At 45.2% G+C, this 15,757-nt stretch overlaps 1 protein-coding gene across 1 annotated transcript in view; it reads right to left on the bottom strand.

Moving 5' to 3' along the window:
• Positions 1–15,757, bottom strand: part of TSHR (thyroid stimulating hormone receptor) — an 87,136-nt gene that overhangs the window by 21,417 nt on the left and 49,962 nt on the right. Inside the window, exons 5-7 of the mRNA XM_090271265.1 lie at positions 15,280–15,354; positions 13,831–13,908; positions 10,460–10,528 (exon numbers count right to left, since the gene is read on the bottom strand). Of these exons, the coding sequence (XP_090127391.1) occupies positions 10,460–10,528; positions 13,831–13,908; positions 15,280–15,354 (222 nt within the window). The remainder of the gene's footprint in view (positions 1–10,459; positions 10,529–13,830; positions 13,909–15,279; positions 15,355–15,757) is intronic.

The raw sequence follows: 15,757 nt of genomic DNA, 5'->3' as shown, positions 1-15,757 counted from the left end.
AGGAAAGATTTCTTGACATTTAGGATTTCTGAATACAAATACTGGGAAGGGCTTTTGAGAAAAGAACTAGTACCACCTTTAAAATAAGATAGACACTGCTACCTGTGTGTTTTCAATGCCTTTTCATTCTCTGGAGGACATAAGCCTTTGAGAATTTCTCGGGAAAAAATGAAGTTCTTCCTAGAAAAGCTGAGTCAGAGTTTTGGGGATGGGGGTTGTTAAGATACCCTGCTCTGATCTGAGTGCTGTGTATGTGAACACTGTAATCAGGAAAATGAAGATGGTCAGGCATGAGCTGGGAAAGAATATCCAATTAAAGAGCTCAGTACTATAGATACAATACCTTGGCTCACATCCTTCCCCTTGGAGTCACTCTTGGGACATAGGAGCCATTCAATAAAAACATGCGGGATGAGTAAGTGAAAGTCCAGTTGCTGGGTAATTCCTAACCAGAGGCTCCCCTATCTTATGTTTGGACAAGGAGGTGACCTATGTCAGAGGGAGGAGTACGACACTGTGGCAGGGAAAGCCATGGTTGCTGCTGAGCTTTGCTCTCTGGGCAGTTTAAGGATACATTTCAGCTCCAAGATGGAATTTCAGCCTGTGTCTCCACAATCCCCTTAGGGTTTCTGTCGTGAGACCCTCAGGGGGACACTTCCTTGGGGAACTGTGGTCCTCTGCCACAGCACTTGTTGTTTGGAAAATTAAAGGGAACACCTGTCCGGCTCCCCTTGCTCTATGGAAATCTCTTGGTAGCAGAAATCAGGATACCTGTCTGTACATGGTCACAGGTGAGAAAATGCACAAGGCTCAGTAGGCAGAGGAAGCAAGCCTTGGAGCATATCCCACACGCTGTTCCAGAACTTAACGAGAAAGAGTGGCCTGCTTAATCCTATAATCTTCTCCATCGTCATCTTTTCCCCAGCGCTCCAAGAGGCAGTGTTTTGCTTCTAATCAGCTAATATGTGATGCTAACAAGTACATGAATTGTGTTGACTTCTCTGTTGATAATGATTAGTGCTTTGGTACATTCTTAGCATATCAGAATGGTAGCCCTCCACCCCCAGCCAAGTGTTTACTGTCAGATAGTAGCTAGTTACTAGAATGTGACAACAGAAAACATAATGTGGAGAATTAGACATTTTGAGATAAGCAATATATTCCCACACCAGGTTTGTGGAAAGAGAGGATGGAAAAGAGGTTCCAAAGAATGAACATGTGACCGAACTTGTGACCGAAAGCAGTTCAACTTCTGTTGCACAAAGGCTGCTATGTTTTTATTAATTTCACATCTGAGTGATGACAGTGTGCTTGGTTCCGTATGAAATCACAGGACCATGTGCTTTTACAGATCTGCCATAGTTTTCATGAACTTTTCACTAATTTCCCAACTGCTGCGGAGCCATCGCTAGTTTTCAACGTGGAACGTGTCCAACTTGGCTGCACTCGTCTGATGGGGAATAATTGTTCTTTTGGATGACATGTTGCTTAAGTTTGAGCCTAAAGGTATTTGAACACACATTTGGAGAATTTACCAATTTTCTAAAGTGATATGTGTGATCTTTGAACAATATCAGGATAATTATAGGATATCGATGTGTTTATATTAGTTTAAAATCACAGTTAGCATTGAGACCAGACACATGCGTGTGATGTTAAAATTACAAAATAAATACTATTTCGTTATAACTATGGAAACCTGACCTCTGTTTTCTCCATCTAAAGGTCAGTCCTGATCTTCCTCTAGTCCAAGTCCTCCTTATCATGATCATCTTGATTTTACCTTGGATTTACATGATACCTCTTAGTGAAGTGTTTAAAGCTAAGGGGAAAAAAAAGTTTCTATCAATCAGAAATCAGAAACTTAGAGTAGAATGATGAATAGATGGAACATTGTTTTATAACAGGAGTGGAGTTTCAAGTCAGGATTCAAAATACTGATTGAAAAAAAAAGATCTTTGTTTTCTATTATGATTGAATCTGAACTTTCGAACCCCCAACTATTTTTATCCAGACACTTCTTATTTTTATCCCAAGCTTGCTCATTAACCTTCACCATGAATTGGGAGAAATAGACTATATGTTTCATCACATAATGGCCATTCTCCCTGAATACCCTTATCTAGACCAGAGGTTCACAAACTATGACCACCCAGTCAAATCGTGCTTGCTGACTGTTTGTGTACATAAAATTTTATTGGAACTCAGCACACACATGTTTACGTGTTGTCTGTGGCTGCTGTCATACTCCAATGACAGAGTGGAGTAGCTGCCCACAAAGCCTGAAATATCTGCTCTCTGGCCCTTTCCAGAACAAGTTTGCTAGTCTTTGATCTGGACTTTTGAAAATCAAGAAACAGATGATTTTTTATTAAGAAATATTTCCCAAATTTATTAAACTCCCCCCTATAAATTTAATATTTTACATGAAAACAGAAAGAAAATGTGGTGAAAATGGCGCACTGATGTCTTTCCCGTATTTCAAGGGATAGTCACAATGACTAGAACAGACTGGAATTCAGGGAGCCAGTGAATTAAAATCCACTGTGTCCCCCGGAATAACTTCCTGTCACCAGCCAGGCCTCTCACAGAGCCCCCGACAGGATCTGATGAGAAAGGGGCTGGGGATGTTGAGTCTGCCTACGTAATCTCTTCAGGGGGTTAATTTCAGAGACCACCAGATAGTCGAGATCCCTGTGAGCTCTCAGATGCTGAGCAGGCCCCCTCTACGATAACCCTTGATAACTTTACCTGCCTCGCAACAAGGTGATAGAGTAAAAGAATCTTCTTGAGTAGCATTACCCCAAAAGACCAGAGAAATGTTCCTGGTACCAAGAGTTCCCGGGGAAATCCTGCATGCAACATCCACTCTTGAACACAAATCATTCAGTTGGCTCTATTAAAAGACCAGAGTAGTCCATCCACCTGCATACTTGAACTTTTAAGGTCATGAATGGCTTTTTAAAAGCAACACTCACGCATTTACTGCAAAAGGGAAGTTCAAGGAACAACAGTTTGGGAACACTCCCTGCCACCTGAGCTTGTCTCTTACCACACAAGGAGAGAATCTGGGACAGAAATTACTGTTTCCTTGTTAGTTTTTCTATTTTGAGAGAAAATGTCTCTAAACTCCTTTGATTATTTGCAGCTGATTTTATGGTCAAAGCCATGAAGTAATAGGCCAGCAGAGTTACACTGAGACCTGCTTAGCCCAGTAGAGTCTCCTAATTATAGGAAATACATTTTGGAAATCCCTTGAAGTCTTCGTGGAGCTCCCTAGACATGACCAAGGGGCCAATTAGGAGCAGGTATGAGATATTTGGAAGCAAAATGGTCAACTCATGTGGCCCAAATTCAAACCCAATTCTTTGAACTTAATAACATTTTGCCATGCCAACATTTTCATCATGGTTGAAAGACCATGTTTAGAAGCTCCCTGAGTTTGTGACGGCTGCATGGGTAAAGTCAGGTCCTCACTGACTAATGAATGACCCCATCGATTGGTGTGACTGTTCTCTGAAACTTCTCGTTGTGTCTTGAGTCTCAGGTGGTCTCCTTTCTCTCACATGAGACCACTCATTCCAATTGCAAGATATTTTAGCTTCTGTTTCTCGTGCCTGTAATGGGCTGAGCTAAGAAATCTAAACATTCTCTTGGGCTAAGAAACAAGGAGGGGATGGGTGTCCAAGCCCTGGGGGTGGCTGGTAAGTCAGCAATGATGAATCACAGCAGGACACAGGGAAGAGTCTTGGACCGAGGGACCCAGGTTTTAGTTTTGGTTTTGGCTTGGCAGCTAGAAAGCTCTATCATTTTTTAAAAGCCACATTAAAACAAAAAAACAAACAAAAAGCCACGTGTTCAGTTGGGGCTTCAAATGTAACATGTGACTACTGGGCAAGAAGATTGATATAGGTACTCCCAGCAGCAGTTCTTGGTGTTTGCTTTCCATGGGACATACCGTGGGGGAGTTTAAATATCCCCATGCCCTGGCTACACCTAAACCAATTAAACCAGAATGTCTGGTGGTAAAACCTAGCCATCAATGCTGCCAATTCTCTTCAGGTGATTCGAATTTGCAGCTGGTATTGAGAACCATTTCTCTGTAGACCTTAAAGTCTGAAGTTTACATCCCAAATGTCTGTCCTTCAACAATGACAACTGAGGGTGACTGAGGGTGATACCTTCTAGTGACAAAATATGGCAAAATAAAGAAGCAAATAATTTAAAGCATAGATCCTAATCTGGGGGTTAAAACCTTTTGCTTATGGGGAAAAAAAACTGTTAGAAATGAATTACCCTGTATCCAAGGCTGGTTTCTGCTGCTTTTTCTCTTCCAGCATTCTGGAAAGGCAATTTTGGTTCAGACGAGAGTCAGCTGGAGACACTGAACTCAGGAGCCATTTCTCAGCTCTGATCGAAGGTTTCTACACTGTTCCTACCCCTCCCCTTGATAATGTGATTTTCTGTTGCCTTAATGATAATCTCCTGATGTCTCCAATGTCTAGAATAATGTGACGGTCTTCTGAAATCTTTCTACCCTAAATATCTACAAATTGTCTTAATTATATTAAGAAGTTCCAATATCCTACTTTTGTCATAGAAACTGAAATGGAGGATCATTCCTGTAAGGGTCAGGACTTTCTAGGAATAGTTGAACCAAAGAGGAAACTATTTGGTTAGATCCATGTAGCATCAAAATCAGGTGCTAATAATTTCGTCGTCGTCGTCGTCGGCAGCCGTCCGTCTCGAGAGACGATGGCGTAGCTTCTTGAGAGTCTATCTGCACCGCCGAGAATGGCTGTGCAGTCCGACTCGGGAGTGACAATCCCTGCCACACTTGTTACAGGTGAAGGCAGATGGCCGTTGTTGCTGCTGTTGACGCTGCTTCCGCCTCGATCTTTTCTGGACCGCCTCCTCGTTGCGCGCAGCCTCTGCACGTGACGTACCTTGCCTGACCGTGAGCCTCCAGGCTAGGCGGTCGTCTGCTTGAACTTCCCATGTGTTGAGATTGATGGAGCATTGTGTCATGTCCTTTTTGCAGATGTCTTTGAACCGCAGTTTTGGGCGCCCTGTCATCCTCTTGCCTTCTGCTAGCTCGCTGTAGAGGAGGTCTTTGGGGATACGGCCTGCATCCATTCTTTTGACATGGCCGAGCCACCTGAGGCATCTCTCGCTAAGAACTGCATGCAAACTGCTCATATTGGCTCGCTTCAGCACCTCGGTGTTGGGAACCTTATCCTGCAAGGCGACATGCAGGACGCGTCGCAGGCACCTCATGTGGAAGCTGTTGAGTTTCCTTTCGTGCCTTGCGTAGGTGGTCCACGTCTCGCTGCCATAGAGGAGAGTGCTGAGTACACAGGCTTGGTAGATGCGCAGTCTGGTTTTCTCAGTGAGGCTGGAATTGTTCCACGCTCGCCGGTTCAGTCTGGCCATAACTGTGGCTGCCCTGGCGATTCTCCGGTTGACCTCCAAGTCGACTGACAGAGAGCTCGAGATGGTGGACCCGAGGTAAGTGAAGTCGTTGACAACCTCCAGGGTGTATCCGTCGATGGTGATGCATGGGGGAGTCCCCGTGCCTTGAGCCATAACATTCGTCTTCGTCAGGCTGATGGCTAGTCCGAACTCCTTGCATGCGTGGGAAAGGCAAGTGACTAGCTGCTGAAGTCCCTCTTCGGAGTGTGATGTCAAAGCTGCGTCATCGGCGAAGAGCATCTCACGGATGAGCACCTCTTTGACTTTGGTCTTGGCTCGTAGACAGGCCAGGTTGTAGAGCTTGCCATCGGATCTGGTGTGAATGAAGACACCCTCGCTGCAGTCCTTAAAGGCGTATTGGAGGAGCATGGAGAAGAAGATTCCGAACAGCGTAGGCGCGAGGACGCAGCCCTGCTTTACTCCGCTGCTGACTGGGAAGGCCTCAGAGGTTGCGCCGTTGTAGGACACCGTGCTGTGCATGTTGTCGTGAAAGGACATGACCACAGCAAGCAGATGTGGTGGACAGCCAATCTTCCGTAGCAAGCTGAAGAGTCCGCTTCGACTGACCAGATCAAACGCCTTCGTGAGGTCGATAAAGGCGAGGTAGAGTGGTTTATGCTGCTCGTGACACTTCTCCTGCAGCTGGCGTAGGGAGAAGATCATGTCCACTGTTGATCGGCCAGCTCTGAAGCCACACTGGGACTCTGGGTAGACGCGGGAAGCAAGGGTCTGCAGGCGGGCAAGAGCGACCCGGGCGAATACTTTGCCGACGACGCTGAGGAGAGAGATGCCCCGGTAGTTGTTGCAGTCGCTGCGGTCTCCTTTGTTCTTGTACATGGTGATAATGTTGGCATCTCTCATATCCTGGGGGATGTAACCCTCCTTCCAGCAGAGACAGAGTAGATGGTGGAGCGGCTGTAGCAGGACTGGTTTCCCGCTCTTTAGGATTTCTGGAGGGATTCCGTCGCTTCCTGGTGCTTTCCCGCAAGCGAGGCGGTCGATGGCTTTGCCGAGCTCTGCCGCAGTAGGTGGGGTGTCTAGCTCCTCCATGACTGGTAGGTCTGGGATGGCTTTAAGAGCAGTGTCTGTTACGGTGTTCTTCGTTGCGTACAGCTCGAGGTAGTGCTCGGTCCACCGCCGCATTTGCTGTTCCTGGTCAGTGATGACCTCACCTGTCTTGGACTTAAGGGGGGCGATCTTGGAGGGGATTGGGCCTGTTGCCTTCTTGATACCCTCATACATTCCTCGTGCGTTGCCTATATCGGCGGCTTCCTGAATGCTTCTGCACAGGTTTAGCCAATAGGTGTTGGCACAGTGGCGGGCGGTCTTCTGGACTTTGTTCCTGGCAGCCCGTAGAGCTTGAAGTGTACTGGGAGTGGGCGTGACCTTGTAAGCCAGTAGGGCCTTCCTCTTAGCCTCGATCACGGGTTCCATTTCTTCCCAGTGAGCCTCGTACCAGTCAGCGTTCTTCCGCTCTTTCTTCCCGTAAGCAATAATGGCGGAGTTGTATATGGCGTCGCGGAGACGTGGCCAATTGGATTCGATAAAGTCATCTGCTGCCACTCCCTCGCCGAGTGCATCTTCCATCTTGTTGATGAATTGCTGGGTCTTAACTGGGTTGCTGGCACAACTGGTGTTGATGCGTGGGCGACCCTTCATCTTGGAGTGGTGCAACCTCTTCGGCATTATGCGCACCTTGCTTACCACGAGGGCATGGTCCGTGTCGCAGTCTGCACTGTGGTAGCTGCGGGTGAGGAGGGTGCTGCCAATATCCGTTCTTCTGGTGATGACGAGGTCAAGCTGGTGCCAATGGCGGGAGCGGGGGTGCCTCCATGACACCTGGTGGATCTCTTTGCACTTGAAGGATGTGTTTGTCACGCACAGGCCGTGGTGACACGAAAGCTCAAGCAGTCGCTGACCATTCTCATTGATCTTTCCTCTCCCAAAGTTTCCAAGGCAGGTGGGCCAGGCCATGTGGTCGGCTCCTACTCTTGCGTTGAAGTCTCCAAGGAGATAGAGAGCGTTACTTCTGGGGATCTTGGATAACGCTTCATCCAGTGCATGGTAGAACTATTCTTTCTCTTCGGTGGTGGCGCAGAGGGTTGGGGCATACGCGCTAAGAATGCTGACTGGGCCGAAAGTTGTTGACAATCGGAGGGTAAGTAATCTCTCTGTGCCTCCTGTGGGTGGCTCTATGGAGTTAACAAGCGTGTTCTTCACAGCGAACCCAACACCGTGCTGTCTTGGTTGGTCCGGAGACTTCCCTTGCCAGTAGAAGGTGTAGTTGGTTTCTCTGATAGTTCCGTTGTCGGCCAACCGGGTCTCCTGTAGAGCCGCAATGTCGATGTTTAGTTGTGCCAGTTCCCTATCGATGACAGCGGTTTTCCTGGCACCATTGATCCACGGAAGGTCTGCAGTAAGTCCGGGGCACATGGTCCTGATGTTCCAGCTAGCGAGGCGAAGAGCCGGAGGCTTCTTTCTTGTTGTTTGCTTGGAATTAACTGGTGCGGGTGTTTTGTGGCCCACTTTTCGAGAGGCGCCTCTCTGATCCCCACGCACCCAGTGGGGCAGGCGAGCCATGGCGAGACGGTAGCTGTCCAGTGAGGTGCGATGACCTCTCCCACCGTCAGAGGAGACCCCTGGCGCTCGTTTCCTTCACCAATCGGATGAGCTTATAACCGGTATCTGTCTCCTCCCGTGTTGAGTCGACATCTTGCGATGACGCTGGAGTGTCCTCTCCAGTGAAACTGAAGCTACAGAGCCTGGGCAGGGTGATATGGAAGGTCTGCTGTTGCCCATGCAGCAGACCCCCCCTCTCTTCGCAGCTGAAGGGTCCAAGGGAAAGACAAAGTCAATACAGCTTGGCTTCAGGTGCGCCGCAGGAGTTGCCGGTGTTGACTACAATGTCAAACCGCCTTAGGGACTCCGGCTCCGGATTTTCTGTCGGGGTTTACTCCCTTAGCCTTTCCCCTGAAGAGGTATGCCGCAAGGCAGCGGAGGTTTTTTGGAGTCAGAGTTTTCCTTCTCTGATTTTAGAGATGTCCTTCCTCTTTCCTCCTTTACAGGGTGAGCGTCTCTCTCAGCCAGAGGGACAGGCAGCCACGAACACAGCCAGGAAGGGCGGCACGCAGGCTGGCGCAGGGCAGGAGCTGGCTGGGTGAAGCAGAGAGGGGAAGGAGGCCCCACCTTCGGCCGTCGGGGTGCTCTTAGCCTCCGAGGTGTCAGAGCCTGGTTCATCAGATCCATCAGCGGCGGGGGTCTGCAGGGGAGGTTCTGGAACATACACAGTGAACCCCTCACAATGGCTGCCTCTCCCCACCTCTCTTTGGGCCTTGGGAGAAACTCAGGAGCGGTGTCTTTTGGAGCCAAAAATCACTCAGCGTGGAACCCCACCATTTCTGCCATCACTTCGACAAGATATCATTAACCTTCTTCATGCAGCCAGCACTACTGTGCAACAGCTTCCTCATCCACAAAGAAAAATTGGTAGAAATCCTCGGCCAATTGTCCACTGCCTAAAGGAGCCAACAGTAGCCAGTCCAGTCTCTGCCTTCTTTTGTTTTCCTTTGGCAAGAAGAAAGGGGACAAAGTAGCTGGGCCTTGACTTCTCTGAGTTCAAAGATAATGCTGAATTGATCACAACAATAGATGAGTGGGCAATCAATGACGTTGGATAGTTTCACTGTGTCTCTGGCAATTTCCTCAGTTTATTTAATTTAAATATGTAATAAATCTAAGGGAAATAATACTTATTATCCTCAAGCAAGGAGGCAATGCAATTGTATATTTAGTGTTCAGTTATTTTCTATCTGAAATGCATTATTTGGATGTGGGTACATTTCTCCTTAATAGATGAGAAGCATAAGCATCGCCTGGGAGCTTGTTAGAAAAGCAGAATCCTGGGGCTCCCCAGACCTCCTGTGTCAGAATTCATTTTTAACAAGGTCCCCAAGATGGTTTGTGCGCTCATTAAAGCCTGAGAACATTTGTACAACACAACAGATGTAGAATCAGAAGACTTCAGACTTTGCAGTGATCATTTCTGACGACAGTACTGATGTTGCGAACTACACCCTCCGTGAACACTCCCCTCTTGGGTTTCAGCTCCTAGTTCGTTAGTTTGTTTTATTTGCCTATCTTGAAGCTATGAAATAAAATGTTTGTTTTAAAAAAACTGATGATTTAGTTGTTTTGTAGTAGGACAGCCTCACGAATTAACTAGTTTGCCACCCTGTGAGAAACACACTCTACTGAATCTATTTTTCCCTTGCGAGACATTAGGTGAAAACACACCCCAGTGTGGCGGAACCAGTCCCAGCTCTCAGACATGAAGCAGGCCCTGGCATGCACACTGGGGACCACAAAGACCCCACAGAAAAGTTCAGTGAAGACAGAAACCCATGTCGATGCCTAGCTTTTTGCCAACATTCCGTTCTAGGCATTGTTTATTGTGGGGGAAGGTAAAAGTTGGATATGTCTTCTCAGCTCTTTCTGAGTGAACCAGACAGAAACTGACACCTTTTCTGATGTCAGATAAAAAAACAACTGAAAGAAAAACCTTGCTTTCTGAACAGCTCTGAACTGAATTAAAGATTGTCCTTTACTGTGAAGTAAACAATGGTACACACGCACTGCTACCAGAGAGCTGGAGAGACGTGTGTGTCAATGTTCATCTGCCATGTGCATGAAGTAAAGGAGTATTTTACTTAAGTTCAAAAAACTTAATTAGTGGAAATTTCTTATGTCCCCAGTGTCATCATTTTACTGAGGGTAAAAGCTTTGGGATTTAGAATTGGAGTCCACGTAAGGATCCACCGAAGCTGGGTCTTACCAAGTTCCTTAACCTCATCCCCACGTCTTAGGCACACTGACTCTGCAGTTCAGGAATGCGCCGGTAGAAACTGTCTCTAGAAGTCTGACCCCGGGGAGGGTCCTTTTTGGGGTGGGAGTGGGAGGCTAATGGATTCCATGGCTACCCTTGACTTACACAGCGTCCAGCTTGGTCCCATTGAAAGCATGTCCTTGGATTGAAGTAAAGCCATTGTTGTAGAGTTTCCTACAATCGACAGAGAGAGGAGAAATCAGTGACCTGTGAGAGGTAGCGCTGGCCCTTGTCAGAGGTTGGGCTTCAATACTTCTGTGTCAGAGATGTGCCTGAAGGTTCTCTGGCCCCACATCTGAGCCCGCAAGAAAACTTTATAATATGTCTTGGTTGGGACATAGAATAATACTTCTCAGTTTGAATTCCCATTCTCCAGACTAAGCTCCTAGTAACTTTATGCTGCTTCTCAGAAGCAAATTCACTTCGAGGAACAAATATTCACCACTATTAAGGACTTTAAATCATATTCCACATACACTCAAAAACCAGCGGTTTTAGTTAATAGTTAACCCAATGTCAATAATGGAGGAATAACTGCAGTTCCCTAAGATCAACACTTTCTTTTCTTTTTAAAAATATTTTAGTTTAAGCAATTACAGTTGTCCAAATTTTTCCCCCCCTTGCCCTCCTCCACCCAGCCTACCCCTCCCTCAGGCAATCGCCAAACCATTTTCCATGTCTAAATTCAACACTTTTAAAGGCATTATCCTTCTGAATGCATAGGCTTTATATCTTTCTGTTTAAAATGCTATTTCACATTTGTATTTTATCAATGTTTTTATTCTCAGGGCTTATCATAGATTAAGTGATTAATTGTTGTGGGCCGAACTAAATTGAACTTTAAAGACAAATTTAAGAAAGTAGATAGGCCATGCCCTTTTGTGGAAGTTTTAACGTTTGAGTTTGTTGCTGTTTCTTCAACCAATTAACTTGTACAATGATTCCAGGGCTGGACTGAAGCGTTATCACCTCTGTTTCCTAGTAAAATTACTGAGACACGGAGGTGCCTTGCCAAAACCACACTGCTGCAGAGCTGTTGGGAATCAGGATCCTTGACCTCAAAAGTCATCCTTCCAACTTACACACACCCTTTGTGCGGGCAAAGGAGCCCCAGCCGTGGGACCTCTGGTCTACAATGGGATGCATGGAGATGACTGGGAAACTTTGTCTTGGGGTAAGAGAAGGCAGCAATGACACAGTCAGGCGCTGCAAGTGGCAGCTGTGGGGGAACTTTGAACACTACTGTAGTATCCCCGGTATACTCTGGTAACACACGAAGAAGCACAAAAAGAGACTTCAAATTTGAAATTACACCTGGCTCTGACACTTCATGGTAGGGGATTCTGAGAATTTCTCAACCTCTGGTATCCTCACTTTCCTTATCTGTAAAAATATGTTAATAATACCCAATCAAAAGGTTGCTGGGATGATAAAGTAGCTATTTATTTAATGCAGTGAGAAACACTCAGGGGATGGCCATATTCAAAGGAGTATCCTGAAAAGTTGGATTTATCCGACATGGAGAACTAAGAGGCAATCTTTGCTTGTTTTAAATAATTACACAATGAGTTTCACTGCAGCTACTCAGGTGTCTTAGGTGAAGACGTCAATGCACAGGGACACTGGACACAGGGGCTCAGAAACCACTGATGAGCCATTTTTGTGTGTGTGAACTAGAGTTCCTTTATGAAGATGTGAGAATGCCACATTTGATATTTCTATTTGTTGAGAGTCCTTGATGATAAAAAATGTTCTACGTTGGAATAGCATTTCAGAGATTAAAAGAAACTTTTGTTACACAAGTAGGCCTTAAAAAGAGAAAACAGTGAAAGAAGAAAAAATAGTAAGGAAAGAAAAAGGATTACAAACTTTGATTGAAACTCTATTCTACCAGGAATATGGGTACAAACTCTGCTGTTGGACACAAATCCTTTCATGTTTATAGCTTTTGGAGCATAAGCTTCAAAGAAACAAAGACTTTTACAGGAATGTAGAAATAATCATCTGAAAAGATAATGGACACCCCGTGCTATCCCCACCTATAGATTTCAGGAAGTTCTCATTTAGATGTTTATCAAATACCTGCTGGGCTCCAGGTTAGGTGTTGGGCAATGAGCTGCTTTCACTTCAGTGAGCTGCTTAGGATGTGGGGTCCTTGGTGGGGGGGGGGAATGCTAAAAGGGGAAGTAACACTCTGTGAAGAAATTGAATGGTCCTTAGGTATGATGAGTGGTAAATGGCACAATGGGAAGCTTTACAGAAGTAAATGACCTTGAGGTCTGGGGATGAGCAGGCTAAGACCCAGGTCTTTGCTGTGTTGCCAAATGAGGTGGTGGCAGAGAAGGAGTCTCTTTTCTTTTCAAGAGAGCCCTCCTATGTTTCGAGGAGAAGAAGGAGCATGGATAGAGTCTCAGGGGTTGAGATAGTGTCATAGGGCTTAGATTGATAGACTTAGAATAGCTTTGAGACAGCCTCTTAGAAGAGTTGGGTGGAAGTTTGAAGCAATTTTGCTGAGGAATAATTCAATGAGGTTTGTATATGATAAAGAGCCCCTGAACTGTAGTGTGACCAGACAAAGGGAGCCGGGTAACAATCCAGGCAGAACACCCACCATGCCTGAACTTTGGCATGATACTAAAACGAGAGAGAAAGAACCCTTTGGATGTGGTCCCAACTCCACTTTGTGACTCATTCAGTGAGAGAAGAGAATTCTCTACCAGGTTAGAGTAAACTTATCTTTAATACCTCTATTTGATCTTATTAGAACATTTTGTGAATTTCCCTGATAAAGCATCTCCTTTGAACATCTAAAGAGTAGAAACCATTCCAACTGAAAAATGATGTTGAGCGGCACTATACTTTCTATTCAATATCCCTTTATAAGAGCTTAATAATAGTTTGTGATGACTGAGTTCAAGTGTGAGTGCAGAGAGTAGGAAAACCTTTAGTGACACCATTTTCTACCTCACCGACCTCGGGAAAGTCACTTAAATTAGCTTTAGCCTTGGGTTCTCCCCTTGTACAAGGAAGGTACCAGACTACAGAATATTATAAGACCTGCAGGCCGAATCTGGCCCACTGCCTGTTCGTTAAAGAAGACTTTATTGGACTATAGTCATGCTCATTAGTTTATATATTATTCATGTCTGTGTTTGCCCTAAAATGGCAAAGTTTAGCAGTTGCCACTAAGGCCAAGTGGTCTGTAAAACCTAAACTGCCCGTTACAGATTAAGTGTGCTGGCTATTTCTACAAGGGACTGAATGCTCTTGTCTTTGTTACCTAAACCATGTTGTCATTGATGGAGTACCATACCATAAGGCAACACTCTTATTTAACTATGTGAAATTCTTGGTAGACCATAGGACACTCACTCTGAGGTAGTATGGTCCCTAGATGGCCTGTGAAAATATGATGATTTTCATATCAAAATTCAGTTGTCAGCACTTGTAGAATGAGAAATTATAATAATACTCACAATGTCAAGGTTTCATTGCACAGTCCCTGAAAAGCATTTGCAGGGATGGAAGTCAGGTAGGGGTTGTCTGTAATTTCCCTGCAAGAGAAAGACAAAACCACTCGGTGACAAAAATACTTTAATTTTATTGTTAATTTTTTTGGAGTTGGGCTCTTGCCGCACATATGCACTTGAAGAAATAACCTGCCACGATTTAGTTTAATCTCATTTCTTTTTACATTTCATTGACTTAGCTGCGGGTGGCTCAGAGGTCGAGTGAGGACATGAGAGGCATCCTAGACGGACATGCACTCAGGGCCCCGAAACGTCCAGTAAGCGAGCAAACTTCGGGTTTGGCTGAAGCCCCTGACTCAGTCCTTATCTGCAAGGGGAGCAGGTGGGTCTCAGACTTCCCGTGAATCTGTGACAAATACTTTATCTGTAGCAACTAGAGGTTTCAAAGTACAGGGCACTTTTAAAAAGAGTTGGTAGAATGAGATCAGTGGATTTCATTTCATAAGTAAGCATTCTCCCCTTGGAAAACACTGCCAGGAAGATGCTCCTGGAAAACATTTCTATGCCGGTCTAGTTGCTGGAAGATGGCCTGTGTTTTGAACTGAGCTCTTCGGGAGCAAAGAAGGATGGTCAATTTTTTTAAGCAAAATCTTAACAGTTAGGACCCTATCACTCCCATTTTGCTGACTCTGTAGTGCAAGCTCAATCTGTAACTCTTTGTATATGTCTTTTCACTTCTGTATAGCTAGGTAAGACACCTCACCGTGTCACGGGTTTTGATAAAGAGCACATGGCTGGTCAGACTATTCAGGAAGTAGTTTGAGCACCTCTAGTACCTGACTGCTCCTTGGGACTCCGCTCAGACAAAATCACTTAAATTTTCTATTCCTCTGTTTCTTCATTTGTAAACTGGAAAAATTATAACTCCCTTTTAAGACTTAATAAGGTGGTCCAAAGGAGCAACCTTGATAATGAATGCATTGGAAAATATTTAAAAAGTATTTAAAAACTAGGTGAAAAAGTATCATCATCATCAAAATTTTCTTCTATTAAATCATTTCTCTCAGCAAACAAACATGCCATAATTTCTACAGTGGAAAAAAACTACAATTAACTTTTTTTTCCCCACAATTAACCTTTTTTTCTTTTCTGCTCCCTTTTCACAGTAAAACTTCTCAAGAGCTTGTCACGATCACTGTGACCCCCCTCTAGCCTGCTGTAACCAGACTTCTCCCCCAACTGCTCCCCTGGACCTGTCCTTGTCAGGATCACCAGTGCCCCATGTTACGAAACCCAATGGCCATGCCTCAGCCATCAGTGCATTTGTCACAGCTGGTCGCTGCGTCCTTATTGAACAATTGCTCTACTTGGCTTCGAATGACACCAGTGCCTGCACTCCATTCCTTGCCAGTGACAAATAAAATATTGCCAAACGTTGCACGTGTGCATACTTACAGTATAAAGAACACATCGGTGGAATAGACTTTGGTCAGGTCAGGGAATATATTAAGCCCAGTGTTGAAGATGCCACTAAAAGAATAAAAAAGAAAAAAAATTGAAATCAGCTAAGAAAATTAATCTATAGGAAGTAGGATAATGTGATAGCTGAAAGCATGGGTTTTGAAGTCAGACTGCAGTCAAACCCTAACTCCTCCACTAAATAGCTGAGTGACCGTGGGCAAATTCTAACCCTTGGGTCAGACAATATTCCCTCAAGGTACGACAATCTAGTCTAGTCCACCAGTCTCAAAACATCTTCTTTTGTTTAAAAGAACCTGGGGATTGTTTGAACCAAGGAAGATTCCTAGGAAAAGGGTTCATATTTCTTTGTGTGCCTGTGTGTCTGTGGGTGTGAGAGAGATTTCCTTGTTTGAATGGGAGGACATTGTGGGTGTTCATGTGTGTGTCTTCGGGGACAGAGTACAGGAACGGG

Source organism: Furipterus horrens, unplaced genomic scaffold (genome assembly GCF_987537825.1).
Source record: "Furipterus horrens unplaced genomic scaffold, mFurHor1.1.pri manual_scaffold_3, whole genome shotgun sequence".
Lineage (NCBI taxonomy): Eukaryota > Metazoa > Chordata > Mammalia > Chiroptera > Furipteridae > Furipterus > Furipterus horrens.
The sequence above is the reverse complement of the archived record's forward strand: the minus strand, read 5'-3'. Positions and strand labels throughout refer to the sequence as shown.